The sequence below is a fragment of the Aquarana catesbeiana genome, linkage group LG03, assembly GCF_042186555.1.
Source record: "Aquarana catesbeiana isolate 2022-GZ linkage group LG03, ASM4218655v1, whole genome shotgun sequence".
In the NCBI taxonomy this organism is placed as follows: domain Eukaryota; kingdom Metazoa; phylum Chordata; class Amphibia; order Anura; family Ranidae; genus Aquarana; species Aquarana catesbeiana.
In genome coordinates this window covers 60,391,345-60,414,936 of record NC_133326.1, presented here as the reverse complement: position 1 = coordinate 60,414,936, position 23,592 = coordinate 60,391,345, and the positions used below count along the sequence as shown (strand labels likewise).

The 23,592-nt window shown below is 42.0% G+C and overlaps 1 protein-coding gene across 3 annotated transcripts in view; it reads left to right on the top strand.

The window, feature by feature from the left end:
* The window catches only part of USP8 (ubiquitin specific peptidase 8), a 78,866-nt gene extending 61,946 nt beyond the window's left edge, over nucleotides 1-16,920 (top strand). For all 3 annotated transcript variants that reach the window (XM_073618582.1, XM_073618583.1, XM_073618584.1), the window contains exons 17-20: nucleotides 4,349-4,585; nucleotides 8,922-9,064; nucleotides 9,176-9,305; nucleotides 12,412-16,920. In XM_073618582.1, coding sequence (XP_073474683.1) covers nucleotides 4,349-4,585; nucleotides 8,922-9,064; nucleotides 9,176-9,305; nucleotides 12,412-12,597 — 696 coding nt within the window. In that variant the 3' untranslated portion in view covers nucleotides 12,598-16,920. The remainder of the gene's footprint in view (nucleotides 1-4,348; nucleotides 4,586-8,921; nucleotides 9,065-9,175; nucleotides 9,306-12,411) is intronic.
* Nucleotides 16,921-23,592: the final 6,672 nt, after the last annotated feature.

Genomic DNA, 23,592 nt, shown 5'->3' with positions numbered 1-23,592 from the left:
TGTTCAGAGAAGGTTTTCTAGCTAATAAATTTAATAGTGAGCATGCAGTGTCTGATTTCAGGCAGGAATTTTACAATTATTTAACTGACTGACAGGTTAAAGTGGTTGTAGATTCACATTATGAACTCACTGGTATCCTCTAGTTTATAAAGACTACAGTGTGTGTGTTTTGAGAATAATGCTAAATACCTTCTCTCACACCGCCGCTGTGCGGTCACGTGATCTCCCTCCATTCTCCTTCTCCGAGGTATTTAGCGTTATCATTTAAAAAAAAAAACTCACACTGTAGTTTGTCTTTATAAACCAAAGGGAATACAAGTCATTGTGTTATTGATATTGCAGCGGAATAGCGAGGGGGGGGGGGGCGGAAAGGAGATCGGCTCTCAAATTGACTAGGAAATGACAGGCAGGGAGGGAGGAGAAGAGGGGAGAGACTCAGAACACACAGCAAGATGAGGGAAGCATGTAAACTGACCACGGTAATCTGGGAGCAGCAGCCATGAATACTGTGGTCAGCACACACAATGGGACACAGCAACAGGCAGGATCAACCAGGTATTTTACAGCATAGATTAGGACAAATGACACGTCAGAAGCACTATGCTATTATCATGCCTTAAAGCAGGGATCTCCAAATGTTCTAAACAAAGGGCCAGTTTACTGTCCTCCAGACTTTACGGGGCCCGGACTGTGGCCATTGGGAGTAGAAATTATCCTGGTGTCAGTGGGATTAAACAATGCATCTTTGGTATTAGGGGGAGGAATAGTGTCCTAATGCTGCTCTCAGTAGGATAAATGGTGCCCCATCATTGGTGTCAGTGGGAGAAATAGTGCCTCATCATTAGCGTCAGTGGGAGGAATAGTGCCCCATCTCTGGTGTCAGTGGGAAAATTGGGCCCCATCATTGGTGTCAGTTTGAAGGATAGTGCCCCATAACTGGTGTCAGTGGAAGGAATATTGCCCCATCATTGGTGTCAGTGGGAGGAAAATTGCCCCATTGTTGGTGTCAGTGGGAGAATTAGTGCTCCATCGTTGGTGTCAGTGGGAATAATAGTGCCCCATTGTTGGTGTCAGTTTGAGGAATATGGCCCCATCGTTGGCGACAACAGGAGAAATAGTGCCCCATCCTTGGCATCAATGGGAGAAATAGTGCCATATTGTTGATGTCAGTAGTAGAAAAAGTGCCCCAAGGGCCGAATAAAGGCAAGTAAAGGGCCGCATCTGGCCCCAAGGCCGCACTTTGGAGACCCCTGCTTTAAAGGAGCAGGACATCCCTTTGTTTTTTATTTTTTTTAGGGGTTGCAACTGTCACGGAACGTCCCTCCCGTCACAGCAACCACTTTAACATTAAAGGCAAAGCTTTTTTTCTTAGTTTTGTGTAGAGTGGGGTAGGGGTAGAATCTCTATTGGTTTTGTCTGCAGTCTGTGGCTCCAAGATTTCCCAGAGCCAAAATTGCTAGCAGGACAGAAATTGAGGCTAAATCAACCCAAATAGAACAAAATGGCTATAAGTTGGCTTTTTCTATTGCTGATTTTGTCCCCATAGTAGATTTTTGATCACTTCCGACCCTGGTAAGAAGATTTTCACCCATACAAGAAGTGTGCAGAAAATCTTCCCAAAGGGACAACTGTCACTCACAAAAAAGGTTCTATCACATGCCCAATGAGGAAGAAACTTAGTCTCCACATAAGGAAAGGCTTCTTCACAGTAAGAGCTGTGAAAATGTGAAATAGACTCCCTCAAGAGCTGGTTTTGGCCAGCCCAGTAGATTGTTTTAAAAAAAGACCTGGATTCTTGTGTCATGTTTTATTGGGGTTTTTTATTTTTTTGCCTTCCTCTGGATCAACTGTGGGTAAAGAATTGTGTATATGGAGAGTGTGATTTTTTTTCTGTTAGTTGAACTGTGAGGACATTTTCAACCAGACTAAGTCTGTAACAACATGGCCTATATTACCACCCTCTCCGTGCTCCCTAAAATATGCAATTTCTCACTGAGCTTACAGGCATTATTACTAGATGACAGATATAGCCTGAGAGCAAAGTAAAGGAAGGGGTGGTGGTATAGGCCACTGTGCGAAAGTACAGTGCCTTGAAATTATTCATACACCTTGAAATTTTCCACATTTTGCCATGTTACAACCAAAAACGTAAATGTATTTTATCGGGATTTTATGTGATAGACCAGAAGTCTAAGAAGAGTGTGCGTATCTGGTAGTGGCAGAGTGCACATTTGCACTAGTTTTTGTGTGGCAGACGTGATAAAATGGATTTCTCCATTAACCACTTGACCCCTGGAAGATTTACATTACTTTAGCTGACAATTGCTATAAACAAAAAAGACCGACAATTTTGAAAAATAAAAACCCAATATTTTTTACTTTCTGCTATGAAACATATCCAATAAATAATTTGAAAAAATCTAATTTCTTCATAAATTTCGGCCAATGTGTATTCTGCTACGTATTTTTGGTAAAAAAAAAATCCCAATAAGCTTATATTGATTGGCTTGCGCAAAAGTTATTGCGTCTACAAACTGGGATATATTTATTTTATTTTTTACTGGTAATGGACGGGGTTCAGCGCATTATAGCGGGACTGCGATATTGCGATGGACATTCTGAAACTGATACTTTTTGGGAACCAGTGACACTAATACAGTGATCAGTGCTGAAAAAATATGCATTGTCACTGTACTAATGACACTGGCTGGGAAGGGGTTAACATCAGGGGCAATCAAAGGTTTTATTGTGTGCCTAACCAGTGTTTTACTATACTGTGTGAGGTACTTTTACTAGAGGAAGAGATGAAATGTATTCCCTGCTTCACAAGGACACAAATTTCATCTCTTCCCTCCTGTAAGAACGGTGATCTGCCTTTTGTTTACTTGCTTCATGATAGGTAGGTGGCGGCAGACATTGAGTCCGCGGTACCCGTCACTCGGCTGTGTGCGAGTGAGCCGTGGCGGCACTCATGTGTGCCCTCTACCCGGAAGAGCCGTATCACGTGTATATATACGTGATCGGGTGCAGAGGTGCTGCCCTGTAACAGTAAAACGTGTTAAAACAAAGTGTCTCAAAAAATGGGACTTTGGAGGACAATGAACACTCAAAGGAGTAGAATTTTTTTTTTTTTTTTTTTTTTTTTTTTATATAAACTAATACAAATTTATTACAAAGAGTAAATAACATCATGGGTAAAAGTGAAACACATTATGTAAAGAAACAGTTCACAAATAGATAGATAGAAGAGGCCCAAACCAACTGTCGGGGAGACAGATGAAATCCAATGTGTTTAAACAAGTGAGGTAAAGGTCTTCTTCAGGGAAAAGGAATGGGCTGAGGACTTCCAGATGAATACAATCAATCTCATGTGTTATGTGTTTCAAACAATGGGGAACATACGCTGAACACAGAAGAGGAAAAAAAGACGCCTAAATGGCGTCAAGCAAGCCAGAGCAGGATGGAAATAAATCAGGTCCAGGTGGGACCCTCCCGTATCTGAGAACTACCTCCCAAAAGGGGGCCAGAGGAGTCACAGGAGGACAGACCAGCACGGATCTATCGCTTTGAAGTTTGTAGATTGAATTTTGCAGTGCAAAAATTCTTTCACAGACCCGCATCACCTAACAGTGGGCACTAGTGTTGAAATAAGGCTCCGCCGCAGATGGATCCGTAGAGACATCCCATATTTGAAGGTTGATGCCCCCGATATAGGGGAGCTGGTTAAATCGATAACCAGCAGTGAACCTAGAGGGTGTCACAGGTGCAGCGATGTCCTATGTCTCCGGAATGAAGTAACATAACAGTAAAACTGCTATAGGGCAGACCTTAAATGGTTAAATAATAAAGGCAAAAGCATTTTTTAGTTAAGGAGCGGGATTAGAACCCCTGTCAGGTTTGTATTGCTGTCTGTGCCCCTACTGGGGAGATTCATTCTCTATCTTTGTACTGAGAGTGAAAGAAAATGTCACCAGAACAGGACCAGAGGGGAGATCTTTCAATGGGGACACTAGTTCTGGTGACAACCAAGGAATTTCCTTTTCACTTCTTTTGTGGCTATTAAACTGGAAAGTGAAGGGAAATCTCTCCAGTGGGGCACAGATGGGGGAAAAAATAGACCGGGTTTATAACTACCGAAAAACAAAAAAAAGTTTTGCCTTTAGTTTTACTTTAAAGACTGTCTGTGGTAACACAACATGCGCAGTGATGGTAAACTGTAGGTTTTCACGTAGATGTTCTTGTTGTGCTGTCAATAAGTAATCATAGCTGATATTCACTTGCAAAGTATGATACAGTTTGTAGAATAAAATGCAGAGGTTATTTGTGGAATGACACATTTTAATTGCAGGCAGATAACCGGAAGAGACACCGAGAAGAAGACAACGACCATTTAAATGATATTCAGGCTGCAGATTCAGCTTGGATCAAACACAAGCAACTCAACGAATCGATCATTGTGGCGCTTTTCCAGGGTCAGTTCAAGTCAACTGTCCAATGTCTAACCTGCCACAAAAGATCCAGAACATTTGAAGCTTTTATGTACCTGTCATTGCCACTTCCATCCTCCAGCAAATGTTCCCTTCAGGTACTTCTCTAATGCAAATGATTCTTTATTTCTTTGTGTTTAGTATCATATCGTACTGTCAGCTGTATCCATATCTAGATCACCTCTACTTTTATATATTTAACATTTTTCATTTTTGTTTGTAACCCATGGTTTTATCCATATTATATTTTGAACTTTTACCTAAACTGAAAACCAAATTCTTTTTGCATTCCAAAGTTAGTAAGGTAAGGTAGGTGAGGTTACGGCTGTCAGTTATAAACACTGTGTGCCGGTTTGGTTGTAAAGCCAGAAGGTTTTTGTGCATTGAGATAAAACGCCTTCTGTGTGCAGCAGCCCCTCTTATACTTACCTGAGCCCCATTTAGATCCAGCAATGTTGTAGGAGTGTTTCGGCTGCCCGGGACTCCCCTCCTCATTGGCTGAGACGGCAGCATGGCGCCATTGGGTCACGCTGCTGTCAATCAAAGTCAGTCAGCCAATGAGGAGAATAGGGGTGGGGCCGGGCCTCAGCTCCGTGTCTGAAAGGACACAGGGAGCTGCGACTCGGCTCGGGTGCCCCCGAAGCAAGCTGCTTGCTTGTGGGGGCAACTTAACAGGAGGGAGGGGTTTAGGAGCACTGAAGAGGGACCAGAGAAAAGGAGGATCTGGCCTGCTCTGTGCAAAACCAACTGCACAGAGCAGGTAAGTATAACATGTTTGTTATGTTTAACCACTTCAGCCCCGGAAGATTTTACCCCCTTCCTGACCAGAGCACTTTTTACAATTTGGCACTGTGTCGCTTTAACTGACAAATTGCGCGGTCATGGAATGCTGTACCCAAACAAAATTTTACTTTTTGCTATAATAAATATCCCCAATTAAATTTTTTTTTTTTTTAAAACAAATTTCTTCGTCGGTTTAGGCTGATATATATTATTCTACATATTTTTGGTAAAAAAAATCGCAATAAGCGTATATTGATTGGTTTGCACAAAAGTTATAGCGTCTACAAACTATGGGAAAAATTTATGGCATTTTTATTATTATTATTATTATTATTTTTTATTTTTTTTTACTAGTAATGGTGGTGATTTTTTAGCGGTATTGCGGCGCACAGATCGGACACTTTTGACACATTTTTGGGATCATTGACAGTTATACAGTGATCAGTGCTAAAAAAAATACACTGATTACTGTGTAAATGTCACTAGTAGGGAAGGGGTTAACACTAGGGGGCGATCAAGGGGTTAAATGTGTGTTCCCTCAGCGTGTTCTAACTGTATGGGGATTTGACTTACTAGGGGAGGAGACATATCGTTGTTCCTACTTAGTAGGAACAACGATATGTCTCCTCTGCCCTGACAGCACAGGGATTTGTTTGTTTACACACACACAAATCTCTGTGTTGGCTCTCATGCAAGCTATCGGGTCCCCCGCCGTGCAGCGGCCACGCTCCCTCTGGCGGCCACTAAGGGAAGGACGTACCCATACAGGATTTCGCCCAGGAGAGCCAATGTGGCACAGTATATCTGCGTGAGCCTGTTTTAGGCCTTGTTTATACGTGCGAAGGAGGGGCGGTAAAGACAAGTGGTTGAGCAATGCTTTTAGAAACTGCCAAGTGCCAAGCCCCAAGTTAGTCCGAACAAATGCTACCCATTCAAATGAATGGGAATGCGCCACAACCGCGTGTAATGCATGTGTTGTAGCATGACGGGCTCTTAGTTGGGTTAAAAAAAAAAAAGCATACAGGAGGTGGCATATCTACCCTGAGCTGCCTGCCAGCTGCCTCTGAAAAGCAATTCATTGTGGTTCACTATTCAGAGAAGCATTAAACAATGCTGCTTATGTAAATGAGCCTTTAACTAATCACAGCCCACTGTGCTGCAACCACATGCATTACACATTATTGTGAGGTGGTCCTCTTCACTTGAATAGGTTGCATGTGGCAGTCATATGGTCTGCCATGTGTGACTGGTTTTATACATTTCACCACACCGCAACCACAGAGAAGTGTGCGAAAATAGCCATTGTCCCTGTTGACTTGCAGATCTGCTGTCGGGATGGTAAAACCACCGCTCAACTCCTTGTTTGTTTTTACCAACCCTCAGCCAACACATGTGAATGAGGCCACTGTGATGAGAGGATTTTCACCCAGACCAGGTCATTGCAGTCATATTGGGAAATGACTGAATGGCTATGATTTGTGCAAGACACCACATGGCTAACCAATGTAAGGGGCAGAATACATTGGCTGAGATGGATCGTCTCAGCTGATTGTTCTTTTGGAATGAAGACAATCCTGGGATTGTCTTCTCAGAGCAATAAATATGCTTTCTCCTCACACAAATTGTATTGATTGTTTAGTCACCAAGGCTATGGATATCTTTATATGTTCTATACTCAAAGTAGCCACAGTACTTTCTTAGGAATGTTAAACGTTGCTTTATCCCATTAAAAATCTGTAGATACAGCATCAACCTGCATAGTACCATTCTTAGTTACATTTTCTTCTGCAATTTAAAGGATATGTTCACCTTTGTTAAAAAACAAATAAAGAAAATCGTGACAAATGGATGAATAAACACCAAAAAGCTGCACTTACTGGAATAAATAAATGTACAAATTGATCTGTGTGTAACCACACTATGTGAAATAGTAAACTCTCCAAAACTGACTAATCCGAAAAAATTCAAAATTCAAAATTATAAATAGGTGACCAGATGCTAAAATCTGTTAACTCATGGGTTTCTATGTGCAAAATAAAGTGTGTGTGTGTGTGTGAAAAGGAAAACAAAATTTTATATATAGTGCAAAGTGCCAAGAACATATAATATACAAATATCCTCCAAAAATGTATGGATATGAAAAGTTCATATAATGCCACAATGTGCCGTCCGTGCCCTCACACGCCTTGTTATTATCTCCCAAATACTATGTGGCAAGAAAAAAAAAAAAAGACAAGCGAAAAGTAAATAAAAAATGAAGATGAATTGAAAAAATGTAGTCCAAATAGATCATTCTGTGATTCCCTTCAAGTATATCACGTACTCACCCAACAGCAAGTCCTCAATCTAAAAATAAATAAATGCGTGATTTAACAGATTTTAGCATTTGGTCACCTATTTTTGTTTTTGACATGAATATGTCCCTATCTGTGCACCATTGAGTACACCGATCAGTTAGTTTGGGAGAGTTTACCATTTCACATGAATTATTAGGTTGACATGGTGCTGTTACACACAGATTAATGTGTAAGCTAAAAAAACAAAAGCCCATATTTTTACAGTTAACAAATGTGCATGTATTATTTTTTTTATTTACTAGTAGCCTGCAAAGCATTGCACCCACAATCAGCAGATCGGGGGTGCTATGCAGGGCTCTTACAGACACCGTGTGAGCTTTCTGCCCATACCTCGTACGAGCAGACAGTTGCACACTGACAGGAAGCATCAATTAACTACTTAGAGCAGTGATGGTGAACCATGGCACCCCAGATGTTTTGGAACTACATTTCCCATGATGCTCAACTACACTGCAGAGTGCATGAGCATCATGGGGAATGTACTTCCAAAACATCTGGGGTACCAAGGTTCGCCATCACTGACCTAGACAATAAAAGTGCCCTGGTAGTTCAGGGAGAACTACAAGCTGACAGAATACGGGTGTGACATTCACTGAGCGTTACAGGTCATCAACAACTGAATGGGAACCAGTCAGCGTGGTTCCTGTTATCACAGGTGTTTTTGTCAAGCTAGAACTATCACTACCCAGTAATGTGAACTTCTCTGTACTACAAGTTTGCTACCTGGAGTACCCCATATCTCTAGGTGGTGATTGAAAACTTGAAACCTGCATGTTTTCTGATCTTGTGGTCACCATGACAGTCAATTAAGGTAATCACAAGAGCTTGTTTGTTCAGGTAGGATGGTCAGTGCGGCTGTTACTATTTGTTTTTCTGTGCTTTTCATTCTGCAAAAAAACAAATACAATGTTAGAAGATGACATTATAGTGTTTGATAAATTGGTATAGAATGTCAGGTTTGGTTTCTGACCAGATCCATAAATTTAGTTATTTAAAAAAAAATACAAAATCAGAGGTAAGATCATCAGAAACAAGCCACAGCAAGATTATCAGAAACAAGCCATAGCAACCAGTTAGATTTTTTTTTTTTTTTTTTACTTTATTTTCCCATCCATTTCTGTCATTTATTTTCCACCAGACTTTTAGACTTTATTATCACACACACCAACCACAACACATGCAGCACTCTTTCTGCATGACCTATACAGTTTGTATATTCTTGCATTTGTCTGGCCTTCTGGTCACCACTATGAAGTAGCCTCTAATTCATGTTTTTTTTTTTTTTTTTTTTCAGGATTGCCTTAAGTCATTTTCCAAGGAAGAGAAGCTCACAGACAATAATAGATTCTACTGTAGCAATTGCAAAACTCGAAGAGATTCCACAAAGAAAATTGAAATATGGAAACTCCCTCCCGTTCTCCTAGTGCACTTAAAGAGGTAATTTTCTTATCTTCACCATAATAATTTTTTTTTTCGTGTGGGGGGAGGCACAATGAGAAGTAAAACTATTTTACTCTTATTCATTTGCACTTCTGTGTGCGGTTCTAGATTTTCTTATGAGGGCCGATGGAAGCAAAAACTTCAGACATCTGTGGATTTTCCCTTGGATAACCTTGATCTGTCACAGTATGTCATAGGACCCAAGACATTTAAGAAGTACAGTTTATTTGGAGTTTCTGTAAGTAATTTTGCTACTACGCTTTTTTTTCTCATCATCAAACAATTTTCTATGATTTAAAAAATGAATATCAATTTCGGGGATTTAAAAATGATCTGTCCTTTTTTCCTACAACATGTACTGTACAAAGTGTCTAGTGTCTACCGTGACAAAACTGCAGTGCAAGCATTTTAATTGGTGGAAATTGCCAGTAGGTTGCTGTGTGTATGGCCAGCTTGAGTTTGGACCACTTTTGGTTCTGGGTGGGGTGGTCACACTGCACACAACTAGTACTTCCAGACTCACTGTCCCAGTAACCGCAAGTAACTGACTCTTACTGATGATGGCCTCATTTAGTTATGGTCCAGTTGTCTCCAAACCCTGCTGCATGGAAAACGTTGCAGTTTTGACACATTACATAACACTCTAGGCCAGGGGTCTCCAAACTTTGTTTCAATGGTTTTTATTAAATGATTTAGTAACACAGTAAAGGGTTGTTGATAGAGCTGTGAACAATCCTTGCTTGCTCCAAATGAGTCAGGTTAACAAATTAACAGACGAATGTGGGGCCTACCACAGAATGATGAAGACCCAAAACGCAAGAAAGTTCTGCTATGTGGCCCCCCCAACTCATTTTAACTTGAATATAAGGCAGGACAGTAACCAGTACTGAGATACTGGTAGAACGCTTAAACTACATGTACTCGATGATGTGATCGCTCTGCCAGCCACCCAGTGCGTTGTGTGGATGCAAGACAACGTGGTCTCTGATCTGTGTCATTGGGTCTCCAAACTTTCTAAACAAAGGGCCAGTTTACTATCCTTTAGACTTCAGGGGGGGCAGGACTGTAGCCATTGGGAATAGAAAAGGTCCCGGCGTCAGTGGGAAAAAACAATGCCCCATCATCTGTGTCGGTGGAAGGAATTGTGCCCTTTCATTTGTGCCATTGGGAGAAATTGTGCCCCATTGTCGGTGTCGTTGGGAGAAATTTTCCCTATCATTGATGTCATCGGGTCCACTTGATGCCATTGGGAGGAATTGTGCCCCAATGATGGCGTCACTGCAATTGTGCCCCTTCATTGCTCTCTCGGGGGGGGGGTGGGGTGCCTTTGTTGGCGTCAGTGGATTAAATAGTGCCCCAAGGGCCGGATAAAAGCAAGCAAATGGCCACACTTGGTCCCCAGGTGGAGACCACTGCTCTAGGCATTGTGTAATATGATTGTACAGGTAAGATGAGAGATTCTGCTTGAATCAACAGCACAAGGGAAGTCGGTTTTAATCCGAAGTGTCCCTACTGCTGGTACCAGCTGTGATCCAAAGTCCTCTGTCTCCCCTCCCATACCCCACTGCTGTAATTTTTCGGTACTAGTGCTGGACCTGTGATAGGTGCCCATTGAATGTGCCGACTCCTTTATTTTAGAGAAACTGCTATAAGTTCCATGAATGAAAAGCGGTCTATGAATGGAGGACAGGCGGATGAATAAAAGGTGCATGTCTTTCATAGATCACTTTTTATTCATAGTACAGCTTCAATGAATGGAGGAGGGAAAGGGGGTCACAGGTCCAGCACATGTATTAACTCCTGCAGCACCGGATGGTCACAGCTGTAGGGTATGGGAGGAGGACAGAGGACTTTGGATTTCCACAAATACAGCCGGCAGAGGCACAAGGGACACTTTGAATTAAATGTTAGTAATGTTGCTTTTGATTTTTGTGTTGATTTTTTTTTTTTTTTTTTATTATTTTAATTTTTTTTATTTAATATTACCTTTTTCTTTTTTTTTTAAAGCATAGGCTTTAACCACTTGCAGCCCAGGCCTATTCTGGCAATCCTCTCCTACATGTAAATATCATCATTTTTTTGCTAGAAAATTGCTCAGAACCCCCAAGCATTTTATATATATATTTTTTTATCAGAGACCCTAAGGAATAAAATGGGCAGTCGTTGCAGTTTTTTTATGTCACACGGTATTTGCGCCATAATTTTTCAAACGCAATTTTTTTGGGAAAAACAGTTTAATGAACTAAAAAAACACCTAAAGCTAGCCCATTTTTTTTTTTTTATAATGTGAAAGATTATGTTATGCCGAGTAAATAAATACCTAACATGTCACACTTTAAAATTGCGCACACTCGTTTTTAATGGCGCCAAATTTTGGTACTTAAAAATCTCCATAGGCTGTACATTTTTACAGGTTATCAGTTTAGAGTTACAGAGGAGGTCTTGTAGTAGAGTTATTGCTTTCACTTTAACAGTCGCGGGGATACCTCACATGTATGATTTGAACACCGTTTACATATGCGGGCATGACCTACGCGCTTCTGCGTGCCAGCACGAGGGGATGGAGGCTCTTTAAAAGTTTTTATTTTTTTTCCCACTTTTATTCCTATTACAAGAAATGTAAACATCCCTTGTAATGGGAATAGGGCATGACAGGTCCTTTTCACGGAGAGATCTGGGGTCTATAAGTCCTCAGATCTCTCCTCTATGCTGGAAAGCCTGAGATTAATAAACTATCACAGGTTTCCCAGAAAAAAAAAATGGCAGGGTTTACACGTGCCGGAAGTGATGTAATGGTGTAAATTCTGGCCTCTGAGATTCAAAGAGATGGCTGGAGACCATCTGGTCCACTGTCGGCTCTATGGTAAACTGCTGCCGCAGGCTGTTTCATTCTCCGGATTGCAGGTCGAACAGGTGAGCCAGGGGAACATCCCCTCCCGCCACCTGTAAAAGTAATCAAGCAGGTAAGTCGCTGCTATGATTGCTTTTACATTGCAGGGAATCACCTGCTGAAAAAAAAAGCTGCAGGCATCGTTCAGAAATCTCCAGTTCAACCTAAGGACGTCCTATGACGCCCACCTAAGATTCAGTGGTTAAACAACATTTTGCAGCCCGGCACCTCAGTAAAGCTGGCATGTAGTCCCTGACTTGAGAAATAATAATTGCATTTTCAGAGGAGCCTTACCTAAGGGACTATCAGGGAGTGGAAGTGTTCTTGAAGAATCTATTGTATTGTTTGTTTGTTTTTTTTTGTTTTTTGTTTTTTTACATTATGCCAAACTTTGTGTTGGTTGCATAGCTGTAAAACAAACTTGTTTTGATGGCATATTATTGTATTTCACCAGAATCACTATGGAGGGTTGGATGGAGGACACTACACAGCGTTCTGTAAAAACGCATTGAAACACAAGTGGTATAAATTCGATGACCACGAAGTATCGGACATCTCGGTGTCTTCTGTAAAGACGTCTGCTGCGTATATCCTGTTCTACACGTCAATGGATCTTCGAGTCTCAGAGCTGATTTCATAGAGGACAGTCTGCAAATCTATTCCTTGATTGGATGGCCAATCATTGCTAATGGCCACAGAGAGGAAAGAAGACTTGTTATTCCTTTTCCTGGTCCAAAAGTGAGAATTCCAATTCAGAAATAGTAATTATAAGAGGAAATCAGCATTGTAAATGATCCTATAGCCTCATCGGTTTAAGAAAAAGATAGATTTGCCTTGAAAATGTCCTTATTTAACCCATTTCTATTTGTCGTGGCCTTCTCTTCCCTGTTGCGTATGCTTCTCTACTATGACATAGAAATGGTCCAAGCCTATTTGGAATGTATTTGAATCGAGACTGCATACTTGCACATCATTGCTGTGTATATAAATATTAAAATGTCTTTTTGTCAGATATTCTATTTATATAAAGGCGTTACTCTTCAGCTCTGACATGTTGTCTATTATCACAGGATGTCTGGTCTTATGAAGATGTTTAGAAATATAGAATTAAATGAAATCCCTGTACTTGTCTGAACTGACAAATCTGAATTATAATTTGCTAAAATCTACCTGTCACAAGCAGCTAGACTAGAGTGTACTAAATCAGACTTTTATAGAAAGCTCCCCTGATCTGACTGTTTTGGGGGTGGTTGTATGTCTTTAGGCCCTACTCGTCCATGCAAGAAACCCCTGCCCAAACCTTGGGGGGAGAGCCAGCTGGCAAGGCAGATGAAGCCAGCACTAGATTGTCTATAAAGCCCTTCCCAGCCCCCACAGTGACTCTCTTTTTGGGTTATGGGGTCAGCAACTATTTGTGACATAACAATAGCACTGGGATCCAAATCATTGAAAACACCCTCACTTACACCAGTGGAAAGGACTGCTGCACCTCTGAGAAGGGTTTTGTGGTTGGATTGCTTTTCAGACATGTCTGACAGGTGTTGAGAAAGCGATATGTCGCCTTCGATATGTCATGCAACACTACCGCACCTCATCCATATGCATTGCGTGTGGTTGTGGGACAGTTGTAGCGTGGCTCTATTCACTTGAATAGGTTGTGTTTTTGGCAGGTAGTAGTACCCGTCGAATGTGACAGGGGGTTTAATTCCTGCTGCTACTCCAGCCTGTGTAAAACCCCAGCTGCTGCCTTTGCACCTTAAGTGGGATCAGTTATGGGGGGTTAAAAATGCAGCCTATATGTTCTTTCTGCCCAAACCCCCTTAACCACAAGTGTAAATGGGCCCTTAGACACTCCATTAGCAGAAATATAAAAGGCACTGACTCCTTTTTAATAGATATTCAGCTTTCTCACAAATATTGGTTCAACCAATGAAACTGCTGGAAAGCAGAGCGTGCAAGTAGAAAATAGTGGACCGTATGCACATTGTTACATCTATTCTCATCTACCTATTAAAGAGGGTTCAGTTCAGTGCATTGATTACAGAAAGAAAAGGTGCCATCTCTATTTTCCATGGGTAATTGTAAGTAAATGTATAAAATATAAAAGTGAATGTTGGTGCTCAGCAATAATGCTGTGTATGCAGAAGGTATTTTCCAGAAATGTAACCGTTTTAAAGTGGAACTAAACTCCTCAAAACTTTTGCTTCAACGGTCCAATGCCCGCTTTCCAGCACCGGCATCTTCTCCTGGACTTCTTCTAGGTGCCGGCCTTCAGCCATTTTAATTGATCAGTGCGGGGTGACATCACTCCCATGCATGCACAGGAACACGGTGATTCCAGCATACATGCACAGTGCCGGAATGTAGGCTGAGCTGCGCATGAGCAGGTTAGTGTACATTCTACAGCAAACTATGAACAAGCAGGTAGATTGTTAATTGCAGGAGGGACATTGCATATCTCTTCTGTAACAGGCCGCCTGCCTGCTCACAGATTTTTAATACTAGACTTTGGTTCCACTTTCGGCAAAGAGTGCTGGGGGAAGTGTATATATGTTGGCTATTCTGCTCCAAATAATGCAATGAATAAGGGCAGGAAAAAAACACACTGAATGAAAGAAAATATCCTGCCTGCAGTGTCTATTGAGGCTCGTACACACGATACGAAAATCGGAAGGAAATTTTCGTCCGCCGATTTGGCGATTTTCAGATCTTTAGTATGGTGCTTTCAACAGCCAATTCTGGTTTTGCGTTTGACTAAAGCTGGAGGTGCAGACTATAAAAGTTTTGTCGGATGTGAACTCAACATCCGATTTTCATTTTATTAGTACGATTTTCGTACGAAAAAAAATGTAAGAGCAAGACTACGCATGCTCAGAAACAAAAGAACACGTACAAGACTATTCTACACATTACGTCACTTCTGACGTTGTGTTCTGTCGTATGAAAATGTTTGTATGGTGAGTAACCACTTCACTATCGACATGAGGCTAGCATGCCAAAAAAAACGGACGTTCGGTCATCCGAAAATCTAAACTTGTGTACGAGGCTTTAGGGTGATAGAGTGGTTTGCATTAGTCCTGTTCCTCCTCCTTTATACTCAGTATGGTCGTCAGATAGAGCAGCTCACTTACAGACACATTTTAATTTTGAATGAATGGGCTGCAAAATCTCACCAAACGGGAAAACGCAGGAACTTTTTCTGAACCGGCCCTTTAAATTGCTTTCACTACTTGTTCAGGATATGTAGATACTTTAGTTTGCATAGTCTGGGCACAGGTGCAGTTTTAAAGGGTTTGTTCCCCTTTCTACACTTATTTTTTATCACCTTCACCACTTTGCAAAGCATTGTTCAGATTTCAAAAAGCTGCCCTTTTCCCATTACATGGTTCCATGTTTTACATGGCCTGTCTGCAAAAAATCTAGGTGGTCACCCACCTCCCTTCCCGGTTAAACTGTAGAGCAGGCTGTATATAGCATTCAGCCATTCCAGGCTTGTTCAAATTTTGGCCATGTGCATTGTGCTCTTTCGCCTTCTAGCAGCAGTGACTAAGCTTCTGGGCACAGAGAATTAGCTGGGAACGGCTGCTGGGAGTGAACTCCTGTCTTTGAACTCATCTTCTTGGTTAACCAAGACAGAGGTGATCAAACACCTAGAGCTTTTTGCAGGCAGGCTGTGAAGACCATATAGGTATGTAATGGGAAATGGGGAAGCTTTTTAAAATCTGAACATTCTTTGCAATGTGCTGGGGGTGATGGAAAGCATGGAAGGATTTTTTGGAAAATGTGTAAAAAGGTGAACTAACCCTTTAAAATGTCCTGACCCTTTTTCTTGTAAGTCAGAAAATGTAACCCCCCCCAAATAAATAAATTGAAGTGTGACAAAGAGTCAAACTATATATAGTCAAACTATATATTATAAACAATAATAGTATGAAATCAGCATTCTTAATGCTGCCCAATATCCATTAGACACCATAACTACCATGAACTACAAAGCTGGACTGGTCTTGGGTCCAGTAACGAAATGAATATGGTGTGATGTCAATACCTGTACCCCCTGGACTTCACGTTGGGTGTCAACTGCACTTTAACCTGAATTCAGCTGCTCCATTTGTCAACTAAAAAACACTGCCTCGTTTTTCAGAGTTTTTTTTTAATACACTTCTATGCACTCCCTGTTGTGTAGAATAGATTAGTTCTATGGACCCTTTCTTCCTTTTTCAGTGATCTAGTAACGTGCTGTATTCAATGCAGCATTCTGCTTTTTCATAAAGTGTCATGTGTTTGGCATCCTACTCTGTACACTAAAAAGGTATGATGTGAAGGTGTGTTGCGGTCAGCTCACCCACAGCCGATATTGCACTTTTTGGCAGATACTACAGTTTGAAGCCACCAGTTTCTTTTGTATCCTATGGACTCTGATGGTTGGATCTCTGTGCTCATTTCCAGGACTGTACAACTACAGCCACTATGAGGAGGGGTCCTATTTTCCCTGTTGGATTTGTCATTTACTTTAAATGGCGGAATACAGAGATGGATTATTTACTAATGTCAAGGTGGCAATAAACGCTAACAATTCCAATATGGGCAAAGAGCACCACAACTCAGTATGAAATCACTAAAGTCACGTCTGGGTAGATATACATTTTAGGTGTATTTCACGTTAAAATGCAAATGTGTGAACGAGCTACAAGAGTCTGGCCTTATTGTCTCTTCTTATATTGATATCACAACTGTGAACAGGTAAAATCTCACGGAGCTCATCTTGGTCTTATATGAGCCCAATAAACTATGGGAATACATATTTGAATTTGCCTGACCACTTTCAGATGCAATGAAATGTTCCATTCCAATAATTTCATGCTGAACTGTATAAAATGATATTATTTTGCTGAAAAGTGTGCACCTAATTTTCTCTAGAAATGCATTTTATGAAATAAAGAACTTCTATTTAATTGACTAATGATCTAGATATTTGTAGCCTGCAAATATTTTATTTGAAGGCTCCAGGAAGATCTGCTTACCAGGTTTATTTTTGTATTGAGATTCCCTTTTGTGTTTGAAAAAAAAAAAAAAGAACTTGCACGTTAGTATTGCCGGATACATACTTTGCTGACAGGTGTGTTTACAATGGTTAATGCTCCACTTCATATGGGGATTAAAAAAAAACATTTAAGGGGTCCAATAAAAATGAGAAAATATTTGCAAATGGCAACGGTAGGAAAAGTGCAGCAGACCAAGGACCCTTATTATAATGGAGATCATATAACAGTTATTACATCACATTCCAACTGCATTTTAACCACTTCACACCCTTATGCCGCGTACACATGATCAGAAATTCTGCCAGCAAAATTCAGATGTGAGCTTTTGGTCAGAAATTCCGACCGTGTGTATGCTCCATCGAACTTTTGCTGGAGGAATTCCAGCCAGCAAAAGATTGAGAGCAGGTTCTCTATTTTTCGGTCGCAAAAAGTTCCGATCCGAAAATGCGTTTGGATGCGCAAAAAACCATGCATGCTCGGAAACAATTCAATGCATGCTCGGAGGCATTGAACTTCATTTTCTTCATTTTCATTTTCTTGAAAAACCATTCAAGTTTTTTCTGACGGAAATTCTGATCGTGTGTACGGGGCATTAGCTTGTACCTGTATTTTCTAAGGTTGAAGTGGTTATACTGGGATTGTGGTTGCAGCTGCAGCCATAATCACAACATCAAAATTTTCAGCTGGCAATGGGCTTTTCTGAGAAGTGATCTGAGCGGCTCTACAGCTACCTGATCACTTCTGCAGGGCGTGGAAGTAGGCCCCCCACCCAAAACCGTTCCTGGACTCCTGTCTGCAATCAGGTAGCCTGGGACCGCTGCATCCTGTCCGGCCAACTGGACATAAAGGACAGAAAGGTTAATCTGTACCCACCCCTCCTCTGTTGGATTAAACCAGAAGAAACTTCCTGTTTGACTTTGTTGTTTACAAGCCATTACTGGCTTGTAAAGCATCTTATCAAACTAATCTCAGTTTGATCAGGTGATTTTGAGGGCAGAGAGAGATCTGGGGTCTATTAGACTCAGTAAAGAGTATCTGTTATTGCCCATTCTGTCACACGGGATGCTGTACATTTCTTGTGATAGCAAAAAAAGTTGCTAAAATGTTTTTTTTTTTTTTTTTTTTAAATTGGAGGCGGTGCAAAAAACATAAATGTGAATAAGATAACAAAGTTTAAAGCACCCCCATACTCGTGTGCAAATGCGAACAAATATATCAGTCTCACACAAATATGTAAACGGTGATGGCATCACACGTGTGATTTCTACAACCATGAGTGAGAGCAGTAATTCTAGTGCCAGACCTCCTTTTTAAGGCCCCTTTCACACTGGGGCGGTTTGCAGGCGTTATTGCGCTAAAAATAGCGCCTGCAAACCTAATAAGGCTTATCTGTAGGTAAAATTAATATCTCCTAAACATACACCATTTCAGAGATATTCACCCTGGATTCAGCCAGTTGCATCACCTGCGTATGCACTCTGAAGGTCTGGTACACATTGCCGAAAACCAAGGGTTCCCACGCGCATTCGCGGGAGTGCGGTCATCGCGGCTCCGGCCAAGCACACAACCGACACGCATGAACCTGGAAGGGTGTCTCTGTTTCATTGGGAACACCATCGTTCCTGCCCACAATATGGTGTGGTTTGGCAGGATTTTCCTGAAGCTAGCCATACACTGATCATAATTTGTCCAGTTCAGCAGGGCCCGACTATTTATGATCTCTGTGTGGGGGCCACATTACCTTACCCCTCGACAGAAGTTGATTGAAAAGCAAACCCCAGCTACACATCGCTACTTTGTTACTGCAGAGTTGTCCTGTAGGAGGCAGCAAGTGGAACCAGTGGGGGGACGCAGGCATTACTGATTGGCATCTGTGATGGGCTCTGATTGGCATCTAGGGTGATTATTAGCGCAGACCCCCCCTGGCAGGATAGCCGCCGATCAGCTCTCCTCTACTCGAACCTTGTCAGCGCAAAATGAGGAAAGCCGATTACTGGCACTTCCTGGTTACTGCTGTGATTGGTCACAGCTAATCACGTGGTAAAGAACCTACATCATAGGCTCCTTACCGAGATCAGAGATGCGGTGTGTCAGAGCGACACACCGCACCACTGATAACTGATTTCCCCTGCCCGGCCGTTTACATACATTTCCTAGCAACCCCCCCAATTAAAAGTAAAGACATGAAGAAAACATAGAAAAATCTAGTAAAACTAATGCCACTTTACATTCAGTAGATGTAGGGCAGTGTACAGAGATCAGTAGTGGGTAGTATCAGGGTCAGGAGGGCAAGGTATAGGGGGGTCAGGGGGTTAAGAAAGCGCAGTACTGAAAGGTCAGGAGGGTACAGTGGGATCAGGACAACTGAGCATGGTGCTGGAGCATTGGAAGGGCTGGAGTGTCAGGAGAGCTTTAGAAGGGTTGGGTTTGGGTGCCATGTATTCTTTTCCTTCCACTTCACAAGTATGTGCCACTTTGTGTTGGCTTATCACATAAAATACATGTTTATGTTTTTGGTTGTAATATGACAAAATGTGGAAAATTTACAATGGGTATGAATACTTTTTCAAGGCACTGCATGTGTATGTATGTATGTGTGTGTGTATATATATATATATATATATATATATATTATATATATATTTTTTTAAGCAGAGGCCCTATAGAATTAAATGCTGGGTGCCGCAATTTTTTTTTATGTCACCCAGTATTTGCGCAGAGGTTTTTTCTAACTCTATAAAAAAAAAAAAAAAAAAAGCACTTTAATTAAGTTTATTGCACACAAACACAATATAACACCTCATGTTTTGTAAAACATAAAAGATGATGTTACACCGAGTAAATGGATACCTAACATGTTGCATCTGCCTGTGGAATGGCTGCAAATTACGGTACTTAAAATTCTCCATAGGCTATGTTTTAAACGCCTTTACAGGTTACCTGTTTAGAGATACACAGGAGGTCTAGTGCTAGAATGATTATTTTCACTGTTAAGTTTACGGTGAACACCATTTACATATGTGTAATGCATGCGTTCGCATTTGCGCGTTAGCACGGGGGGGGGCGCTTTAATTTCTTTTATTATTTTTTACAAAACGACTTCTTTTTTTTTTTTTTTTTTTCTTGCTATCACAAGGGATGAAACGACATCCCTTGTGAGAGCATGGGCCCTAACAAGTCCTCTTTATGGAGAGATTTGAGGCCTCCAATGCAGCCTCTCTCTCTGTTCTGTGCAGCTGTTGCCGCCTGTCACATTGCTCCTGGGCTCCATGATTGGTCGGCAAAGCTGGGAAAGTGATCACCACAGAAGTGATCAAATTTTGAATGACAGTTGTGCGGTCATGCATCACTCTATCCATATGAAATTTTTAGCATTTTTTCCACACATATAGAGCTTTCTTTTGGTTTCTTTTTTAATCACCACTGGGTTTTTTATTTTTTTGCTAAACAAATGAAAAAAGACTGACTGTTTTGAAAAGAAAACCATTTTTTTTTTTTTTTTATAAGGAGGCAAAAGGGGCAATTGCCCCGGACCTGCCTGACAGAGGCCTTCCCCTCCCGACAGAAGGGGCCCCAGACTTTTTAAAAGAAATGTAATAATTATAAAATTAGCTTTATGTTTAAAAAAAATGAACAATGTGTATGTGGGTATCAGGATAAGGAACAGTTAAGCAAAGAAAGGGATTAGGGCTTTTTTTTTTGCAGGCAGGTTGGTTTTATTGCTGCCCCAGCCAGGAAGGCTAATGTTTATTTGCTTCCTGGGTTTTCTTGGGTCCGACCCTCCGGTCCTGAGTAAGTAACCAGCACACATAGACTGCAATGTGAGTCAATTAAACACATTGGGGGTATGAAGACATCAGTGGTACACGAGTTAATACAGTATGAAGATACAGTGTTTACCAGGGGTAATGAAGGTTTTTCTAGCAGCCTGTCATAAGCATGTACATGTGACAGGTGGGATAGCTTCTAGCAGAAGGAGATGTTGTCGTTACTCTGTGAGCAAGTTTGCCTCCCATAGCAATGGGAGCAGATCACCACTGCACAGGTCAATGGAGTCCATGCTAGGTGCACGGCGGAGCCCCATACCATTACTGGGAGTGAGGTAGCAGTGATACGCTGGACAGGTGGAGATGGTATTGGCCCCTGCGTGTCCCTCTTAAATGCATCGTGACCGTGGCGGTGCATATTACATCGGGAGAGTTTAATAAAGTTCAATCGTTTGTGCAAGTAAAGGTACCCCATGTGTAAGGTAGTGACCCCTTCCAAGGTGACTAGCATAGCCCAGAAGAACCCACCCCCTGGTAGACCTTGTATGTGGCCCTTGCTTGGTGCCCAATGAGGAGGGTAATATGGAGGACGTGACCACCATCTATACATCCTACCCTTGCCCCACACCCCTACATTCCGGCAGCTGTTTTATATTTCAGCTTCTCGTATCATTTTACTACTCAAGATGAAAGTGCACTTGGAAGTAAAGTGGCTATAGATCCGAGGGGGACATGCAAGAAAAATAAAAAACAGCATTTTAGCTTGCACATGATTGGATGATAAAATCAGCAGAGCTTCCCCTCATTTCAGATCTACCCCTTAGATTTACAGCGACTGCACTTCCACTTGCAGTGCACTTGTAGTGCAAAGTGGATTTGCCTTTCGTAAATAACCTCCTATGTGTGTAAATTTATTGCCTTGTTTATGAGAGACAAGGGAAAAGCTTTAAAAAATGTTGGAATATGCTAAGGAAACAGCCCCAACCCCATTGTATGGGAGAAACATGAGAGAGAAGAGGGCTCCCCTGTGTGACCATAGTTGGGTCAAGGGGTGAATCCGACACTCTGCAATCTCAAATAGGATAAAACGTTGTCATCAGGTTTTACCCGAAACTATGGGATTGGTCAAATTCGGGACAGGCTGGCTCTGAATTGGAATGACATAGAGTTCCAATTACCTGTGTAATGTGTATGTTTACAGTCAATAAAATTGAAAAAAAGAATCGGCCATGTTTTTTTTTTTTTTTTTTTTTTTTTTTTTTTTACAACGAATGTCATTCATTTCAATTCACTTGTTTATTTATCATATTTATTTCTATGTTGAGGGGCCCCCATGGTCTAAATGCTGCACTGATGGCGATACTTTGGAAAGCAAACACCCCATGTTTTTTTTTAAAGCGTAACTCCACTTTTGCTGAGAAAAAAAAACATTCCCCTCTGGGTGATCTATGTACATTACAAGGATTACACCAACTGTTGTTGCAGATTCCTACCTTTTGTTATTCTGAAGAAATCCATGTGTGTTTGTCTGGGCCCAGTGAGTCTAATGGAAGTGGTTTCATAATTATCAGTCAGCTGTGGCAGCTGCAGGGCTCTAATGAAGAAAGCTGCTGGGCCTACATCCCTTTAGGCTGGGTTCACACTAGTGCGACAAACGCTCTGACATTGGGAGCTCATGTCGCATGACGTGTGAAAATCAATGTTTCCCTATGGGAGCCGTCCTAACTGGTCCGACACAAGTCGGTCCTACTTTAAAAATGCTCCCTGTACTCTTTTGGTCCGACTTTGATCCTACTTCAGCCCATTGATTATAATTGAAGTCGGATCATGCTCTTGCATGATCCGACTTTGGCAAGCGACTTGTGCTCAGATGATCTTGAGGGGGAACTCCGCGCCAAATTTTAAATAAAAAAAACGGCATGGGTTCCCCCTCCAAGAGCATACCAGGCCCTTGGGTCTGGTATGGATTTTAAGGGGAACCCCCTACGCCGAAAAAAACGGCCATACCAGACCCTTATCCGAGTACGCAGCCCGGTCGGTCAGGAAAGGGGGTGGGGATGAGCGAGCGCCCCCCTCCTGAACCGTGCCAGGCCGCATGCCCTCAAGATAGAGGGGTGGGTGCTTTGGGGCAGGGGGCGTCCTGCGGCCCCCCCCTGCCCCAAAGCACCTTGTCCCCATGTTGATGAGGACAAGGGCCTCTTCCCGACAACCCTGGCCATTGGTTGTCGGGGTCTGCGGGCGGAGGGCTTATCGGAATCCAGGAGCCCCCTTTAATAAGGGGGCCCCCAGATCCCGGCCCCCCACCCTATGTGAATGAGCATGGGGTAAGGTAAGTGTCAATAAAAAAAAAACACACTAGGCAGGTTTTTAAAGTAATTTATTAGGCAGCTCCGGGGGTCTTCTTCTGACTTCGGGGGTCTCTTCCTTCTCCGTGCTCTCTGGTTCTTCTCCCGCTCTCCGGTATCTTCTGCCGGGCTCCTCCGCTATCTTCTGCTCTTTTGCTAGCGGTGGCCCGGTGTTCTCCGCAGTTTTCTTCCCTCTTCTCTTCTTCCGATATTGACACGATGCTCTCTCCCACTGTAATGCCGTGTGTGCGGTCCGCAACGACTTATATAGGGATGGGGCGTGGTCACCAGGTGATGTCACCCGGTGATCCCGCACGTCACAATCCCGGGGCATGATGGGACTGTGACGTCATAAGGGGCGTGGTCACCGGGTGATGTCATCCCTATATAAGTCGTTGTGGACCGCGCACACGGCATTACAGTTGGAGAGAGCGTCGTGTCAGCATCAGAAGAAGAAGAGGGAAGAAGACAGCGGAAA